The following is an 8,075-nucleotide window of genomic DNA, read 5'->3' as shown; positions in this document are numbered from 1 at the left end:
ATTTCTCATTAGCTTCGGCTTGGGAGTTGGTAAGGAATAGAGCAGGTAAGAGGCTAATTTTTGAAATGATTTGGGGTAAAAACATTGGATTATCAATTTCGATGTTCCTTTGGCGTCTTCTGGCAGATAGGATTCCTGTAGATGCAAAGATGCAATGGAGGGGAATTTCTCTTGCATCGAAATGTAGATGTTGTGAAAAGCCGCAGGTTGAGTCAAGATTACACCTATTTGTTAATGGCGAGGCAGCTAGAAGAGTGTGGCAACATTTTGCGAGGTGGTTCCCACAGGTCCCGCCTTTCATGGAAGAAGGGGAGAACATTGAATTGAGATTTAGGTGGTGGCAAAGACATTTGGGAATTCGGGCTGGGTACCATCTATGCACCATTATTCCTTGCTTGATTTTATGGTTTATCTGGTCGGAAAGAAATGAAAATGTGCACCGGGAGAAAGTTTTTGAAGTGGAGAATGTGATTAGGAGGGTTACTTCTCACTTGAGAAACTTGATTTTGGTTAAGGTGTTAGATCTAGAAAGTTGGGAGAACTGCTACCCGCAACTAGGGGTGATGGCTGATGGGGTACGTAAGGTTAGAAGGAGGGCAGTGGGGAGGGTGCAGTGGAGGCCTCCAGATGCGGGATGGTTGAAGCTCAATGTGGATGGCGCTTTTTCTCAGACAACACAAAGAGCTGGTGGCGGAGGGGTTCTGCGGGATTTTAAGGGAGACATTATTTCTGCCTTTTCTACAGGTTTTGAAAGGAATTCAGGTGTGGAGGCTGAGGTTGTGGCTCTCCTCCTTGGAGTGTCTCTGGCTAAGCAGCAGGGATGCAGGCTGTGGATCGAGATGGATGCTGAAAAGGTGGTGCGCTGGCTTTCTTCAGGGGAGCTCGGTCCAGTGGAGGTTTGTGCTGATCTGCTAAAGATTAAGAAAGCGTTGCATGATTTGGAGTGGAAGGTGTCTCACATTTTCAGGGAAGGCAACAAGGCGGCAGATTTCCTGGTTGGGGCTGGACTGCAGGCTGGTGAACAGGTTGTCTTTACGGATTCCACGGCGCCTCCTCGGGTCAAGGCTCTTTGTAGACTGGATCAGCTAGGGTTACCGAATTTTCAGTTTTGATGGGGTACAGATGTTGGGAGGTTGGTGAGGAAGGTGTGGGGCTGGCGCTGGAAGCTGATGTGCAGGAAGTCACGACTGGTTCGGTGTCTGGAAGTGGCTGCTGGTTTTGGTTTTTGCTGCAGGGGTTCCTGGTGAGGCTGGCCGAATGGACGGAGGTTCTGATTTTGTGGATCAGCTGGATTTTCCCTTTGGTTACTTGGCAGACAGAGATGGGGAGATAGGGGTAGGAGGCGCGGTGTTGGCCTGGGGTGGCGCTGGGGATTGTTGCTGGTTCGATGACTATGCAGTTTCATCTGATATGTACTTACTTTTTGTTCCCATCTGTAATAGTTGTTTTGTTTGTTTGTTGCTTCTTGCAAGACAATCCACTTTTGGGATGGTCTTTGTTAAAACTCTTCGGTTTTGATGATATATAGGGGATGAGGGTCCTACTCAACCCTCCACCGTGAAGGTGTTCGATAAAAAAAAAGCAAACTATTTCCAATCAAATGACCTACAATCTTTCATTGTTCCATCTTTGTTAGGTAATTTCATCAAGAAAGGATCATTTTCATCGATATAACATTATAGCAATTGTCATATCTTAACAGTTTATTTGAAGCATAACTCTTATATATTGGTATACTTGGCCAACAAGGAAAGCTTTTGAATCAACAATTATACATTTTGTGATGTGTGTAACGTAATGGCATGAAAGACAAGATCATTTTAGTAAATAGAGCAGAGTAGTCATGATTGTCTCGTGGAATTTCATTTAGAGCATAACTCTTTGTATTTGGCTTTACTTGCCCAACAAGCAAACCATTTCCATCCAAATGATCTACAATCTTTCATTGCACGATCTCTGTAAGGAAATTACATCAAGATATGATCATTTTCATCGATATAACATCATAGGAATTGTCATATATTAACAACTTATTTGAAACATAACTCTTATATATTGGTTTACTTGGCCAATAAGCAAACGTTTTGAATCGAAACCGCCAACAATTATACATTTTGTGATTTGTGTAACGTAATGGCTATAAAGACAAGATCATTTTGGTTAATAGAGCAGAATAGTCATGGTTGTCTCGTGCAATTTCAATTAGAGAATAACTCTTTGTATTTTGCTTTACTTGGCCAACAAGCAAACCATTTCCATCCAAATGATCTACAAACTTTCATTGTACGATCTCTGTTAGGTAATTACATCGAGATATGATCATTTTCAACGATATAACATCATAGGAATTGTCATATGTTAACAGCTTATTTGAAACATAACTCTTATATATTGGTTTACTTGGCCAATAAGCACAGGTTTTGAATCGAAACCGCCCACAATTATACATTTTGAGGTGTGTGTAACGTAATGGCTACAAAGACAAGATCATTTTGGTCAATAGAGCAGAATAGTAATGGTTGTCTCGTGCAATTTCAATTAGAGAATAACTCTTTGTATTTGAGTTTATTTGGCCAACAAGCAAACCATTTCCATCCAAAAGGTCTACAAACTTTCATTGTACGATCTATGTTAGGTAATTGCATCAAGATAGGATTATATTCATCGATATAACATCACAGCAATTGGCATATCTTAACAGCTTATTTGAAGCATAACTCTTTGTATTTAAGTTTACTTTTTTTTTTAATTAAACACCTTCACGGTGGAGGGTTTGCGGGTCCCTCATTCCTATATTTCAGAATCAGAGATGTACATAACATGGCCACACTCAAAAGTGGTGTGTCAAGACAAAAAACAAGAGTAGTATGCGGTCCAAACCCATAGGATTCGGACCTCATCATACTCCCACCAAAATTACAATTAGACGAACAACTTGTCGGGTTGGTCAAAACTAGTTGGGGTCATCACCTCGAACTAGGATGTTGGGGATTCCTATTTCTTCCATTCGGGTCATGGCCTTGAGGAGTCGTGATGCCGTGAGGGCGTTCATGCGGTGGAGCTCGGTTTTTTCCATGCCCATCTTTGCGAGGAAATCGGCTGCCTTGTTGCCTCCACGGTGGATGAAGGAGGCACGAAAATTGGTTTGTCACTTGAGGACCATGAGGCAGGCAACTTCTTGTCGGTTGTGGGCCGGCCCCTAGCTTGCGCAATTGAGAAGGTTAAGCGCTTGCTCCGATTCCATCTCGAGCAACATAGGTCGATTGAGTTCCCATGCTAAAGACAAACCAAGGTGAGCAGCCTTGAGCTCTGCCTCCAGGGCCGAGTTGGCATCGAGTGGTGCAGCAAAGGCGGAGATCATATTCCCCATGGAGTCTCGGATAATTCCTCCCCCTCCCGCTTTTACCCGATGCTTCTGAGTACGCTCCGTCCGTATTGATTTTGATCGAGGGCCCATCTGGGGGATGCCATTTGATCGGCATGGCAAGGGGTCTTGGTAGCCTTATCTCGGCCTCGCTCGGGATACTCATTTTGAGCTTCACGCCCTTCCAGTGTTTTGGCTTGATATTTCCGGTGGCCATGCTATTTCGAATAAAAGTCTGGACCTGCCAAACCACATTAAATGGCTTGAACTGAGTCATTTGGTGTCGGCTCCTGTTCCGTTCTGCCCATAGGAACCACATAATGAGGTACGGCATTGCGTGACCTAGGTGCTTCTTGCATGATTGTTGTAATCTCCGCGCCCATACCCCGAGTCTATCTGGAATCGTATCATTAATCCGGATTGGGGGGGGAGGATCCTTCAAACCATGCATCAAATTCTCTCCATACTCTGATCGTTCCCGACCCTTGGATGAAAAGATGTTGAAGTGACTCGATGCTTTGGCTATGCGGGCAACATATGCACTTTGACGCCAGCTCCATCTTCCGCCACTGGAGTTTTGTATCGACGGGGATTCGATTTGATAACAACCTCCATATGAAAATGGAGATTGAGGTGGTAAGGCCGGCCTTCTAAATATCATCTAATCCCGGGACGATAGGACGTTGTGCTCGGATGGTCTCCCATGTCGTGGCGAGCGAGAAGTCCCCGAAGCGGGATAGGTTACAACGCGGGATGTCCGGTCATTCGGCTACGATCGGTGTGTCAAGGATTTGTTCAATAGCTCGTTGTGAGAGGCCGGCCTGAGCGTGGAGCAGCCGGAGCTTGGGCTCATCCCAGGTACCTTCCCGAATGAAATCCTTCACCAAGGCTTTCGGGCATCCCCTTTCATCAATAGAGAGTTCCCTTAGGCCAGACTTGCTGAGCCATATATCATCCCAAAAGAAGATCTTGCCTTGTCCCACCACCCATCAAATATGAGGCTGGGCTTGGGCCAGAACTCTAGCAAGCCTTTTCCAAGTTGCATTATGCCTCCCCGAGGATCTAGCAGTGAAGGGCGAGGTGTTGTTACAATACTTGGACATCATGTATTTCGCCCATAGCGTGTTTTGTTCCCGAAATTGCCACCAGAGTTTGATATTAAAGGCACGTAGGACTTCTCTGAACTTGCGGACTCCAAGGCCTCCCTCGGTGGTAGGGAGACAGATCTGGTCCCATCCGATCCAATGGGTCTTTTTCCTATCGTTTGATGAACCCCAGAAGAATCTAGCTAGTTGCTGGTCCAATAACTTGAGAGCACCGGCTGTTGGTTCAATGGCTTGGAAAATGTGGATTGGCACCTCTTCGAGTGTGCTTTTGATAAGCGTAAGTCTCCCCCCGAAGGAGAGGTGCCGGTGGGCTCAGCAGGAGATCTTTGAGGAAATTTTCTCCCTAAGAAACATAAACATGCCAGTTCACTTAACACCCCGATAAATGGGGACTCCCAGATAAAGGAACGGGAATGTACCTCGTTGGAACCCCCCCTCCAACTGGATTGAGGTGGCACATTCTTCGTGGCATTCCGCAATGTAGAAATTACTCTTGGCAAGATTGATTTGTTGGCCCGAGACCTCAGCTTAGTCTGCAAGGCAAGTTCTTAATCACCGAAGGGAGTTCTTAGTTGCTTGGGTAAAGGTGATAATATCATCCGCGTAGGCTAGATGACTTATCTCCATGCAGTGTCGGGTGGCCTTGAAAGTCATGTCTCGGTGGCCTAGGATAAGCTTGTCGAGCGCCCGAGAGAGGTACTCTGCCGCAATCATGAACAAGGCCGGGGATATGGGGTCTCCCTGTCTAAGCCCTCGAGTGGATTTAAAGAAACCTGACGGGGCCCCGTTGATTAGGACAGAGAACCAGCAAGAGCCTACACATCTTTCAACCAGGGATATCCATTCATCCGAGAAGCCCATCTGTTTAAGGACCTTTAGGAGGAAGGGCCATTGGACGCGATCATAGGCCATAGCCAAGTCAATCTATATCGCCACGTTCGGGGCTGGGGCACGTCGTGGAAGCTCATGGAACATCTCTTGAGCGAGGAGAACGTTATCATTCAAGAGCCTCCCCTTCACAAATCCACTTTGGTTCAGGGCAATCACCCGCGGGAGGACAAGGGTTAGTCTCTTTGTGAGTATTTTGGTGATGACCTTGTTGATGATATTACAGAGGCTAATGGGTCGATAGTCCCCCCAAGACTCCGGTGTGAGCTTATTAGGGATGAGGACGATGCTCGTTGCCGTGACGCTCCGGGGAAGAAAAGCCCCGAGAAAAACCTATCTCATCGCCTCTACCACATCCAATCCTACAATGTTCCAACATGTTTTATAAAAGGTGGTCGTAAAGCAATCCGGCCTCGGAGCGCTATTGCCGGAGAAGTATTTGAGTTTACTTGGCCAATAAGCAAACCATTTCCATCCAAATGACCTACAATCCTTCATTGTTCGATCTGTGTTAGGTAATTGCATCAAAATAGGATCATTTTCATAGATATAACATCATAGCAATTGTCATATCTTAACAGTTTATTTGAAGCATAACTCTTATATATTGATATACTTGGCCAACAAGCAAACCTTTTGAATCAAAATTGCCCACAATTATACATTTTGTGATGTGTGTAACGAAATGGCATGAAAGGCAAGATCATTTTAGTCAATAGAGCAAAATAGTCATGGTTGTCTCGTGCAATTTCAATTAGAGCATAACTCTTTGTATTTGAGTTTATTTGGCCAACAAGCAAACCATTTCCATCCAAATGATCTACAAACTTTCATCGTACGATCTCTGTTAGGTAATTGCATCAAGATAGGATTATATTCATCGATATAACATCACAATAATTGGCATATCTTAACAGCTTATTTGAAGAATAACTCTTTGTATTTGAGTTTACTTTTTATTTTAATCAAACACCTTCACGATGGAGGGTTCGCGGGTCCCTCATCCCTATATTTCAGAATCAGAGATGTACATAACATGGCCACACCCAAAAGTGGTGTGCCAAGACAAAAAACAAGAGTAGTATGTGGTCCGAACCCACAGGGTTTGGACCTCATCATACTCCCACCAAAATTACAATTAGACGAACAACTTGTCGGGTTAGTCAAAACTAGTTGGGGTCATCACCTCGAACTCGGATGTTGGGGATTCCTATTTCTTCCATTCGGGTCATGGCCTTGAGGAGTCGTTGTGCCGTGAGGGCGTTCATGCGGTGGAGCTCGGTTTTTTCCATGCCCATCTTTGCGAGGAAATCGGCTGCCTTGTTTCGTCCACGGTGGATGAAGGAGGCGCGGAAATTGGTTTGTCGCTTGAGGACCATGAGGCGGGCAACTTCTTGTTGGGTGTGGGCCGGCCCCTAGCTTGCGCTATTGAGAAGGTTAAGCGCTTGCTCCGAATCCATCTCGAGCAACATAGGTTGAGTGAGTTCCTGTGCCAAAGACAAACCAAGGTGGGCAGCCTTGAGCTCTGCCTCCAGGGCTGAGTGGGCGTCGAGTGGTTCAGCAAAGGCGGAGATCATCTTCCCCATGGAGTCTCGGATAATTCCTCTCCCTCCCGCTTTACCCGATGCTTCCGAGTACGCTCCGTCTGTATTGATTTTGATCGAGGGCCCATCTGGGGGATGCCATTTGATCGGCATGGCAAGGGGTCTTGGTAGCCTCGTCTCGGCCTTGCTCGGGATGCTCATTTTGAGCTTCACGCCCTTCCAGTGTTTTGGCTTGATATTTCCGGTGGCCATGCTATTCTGAATAAAAGTCTGGACCTGCCAAACCACATTAAATGGTTTGAATTGTGTCATTTGGTGTAGGCTCCTGTTCCGTTCTGCCCATAGGAACCACATAATGAGGTACGACATTGCGTGACAGAGGTGCTTCTTGCATGATTGTTGTAATCTCCGCGCCCATACCCCGAGTCTCTCTGGATCGTATCATTAATCTGGATTGGGGGGAGGATCCTTCAAACCATGCATCGAATTCTCTCCATACTCTGATCGTTCCCGACCCTTGGATGAAAAGATGTCGAAGTGACTCGATGCCTGGACTATGCGGGCAACATTGGAACTTTGACGCCATCTCCATCTTCCGCCACTGGAGTTTTGTATCGACGGGGATTCGATTTGATAACAGCCTCCATATGAAAATGGAGATTGAGGTGGTAAGGCCGGCCTTCCAAATATCATCTAATCCCCAGATGATAGGACGTTGTGCTCGGATGGTCTCCCATGTCGTGGCGAGTGAGAAGTCCCCGAAGCGGGATAGGTTCCAACGCGGGATGTCCGGTCCTTTGGCTACGATCGGTGTGTCAAGGATTTGTTCAATAGCTCGCTGTGAGAGGGGGGCCTGAGCGTGGAACAGCCGGAGCTTGGGCTCATCCCAGGTACCTTCCCGAATGAAATCCATCACCAAGGCTTTCAGGCATCCCCTTTCATCAATAGAGAGTTATATTAGGCTAGACTTGCCGAGCCATATATCATCCCAAAAGAAGATCTTGCCTTGTCCCGCCACCCATCGAATGTGAGGCTGGGCTTGGGCCGGAACTCTAGCAAGCCTTTTCCAAGTTGCACTATGCCTCCCCGAGGATCTAGCAGTGAGCGGCGAGGTGTTGTTACAATACTTGGACATCATGTATTTCGCCCATAGCGAGTTTTGTTCCCGAAATC

At 46.3% G+C, this 8,075-nt stretch overlaps 1 protein-coding gene across 1 annotated transcript; it reads right to left on the bottom strand.

Annotated features, from left to right (window-relative positions):
* Nucleotides 1–6,773: 6,773 nt before the first annotated feature.
* On the bottom strand, nucleotides 6,774–7,815 carry LOC121749508. The gene is made up of 2 exons (XM_042144073.1): nucleotides 7,402–7,815; nucleotides 6,774–7,178 (listed from the first exon to the last, which is right to left on the bottom strand). Exons 1-2 carry the CDS (start codon nucleotides 7,813–7,815, stop codon nucleotides 6,774–6,776), a joined length of 819 nt encoding a protein of 272 aa, XP_042000007.1.
* Nucleotides 7,816–8,075: the final 260 nt, after the last annotated feature.

This window comes from Salvia splendens, chromosome 9, assembly GCF_004379255.2.
Source record: "Salvia splendens isolate huo1 chromosome 9, SspV2, whole genome shotgun sequence".
NCBI lineage: Eukaryota > Viridiplantae > Streptophyta > Magnoliopsida > Lamiales > Lamiaceae > Salvia > Salvia splendens.
This window is presented reverse-complemented; position numbering and strand designations above follow the sequence as displayed.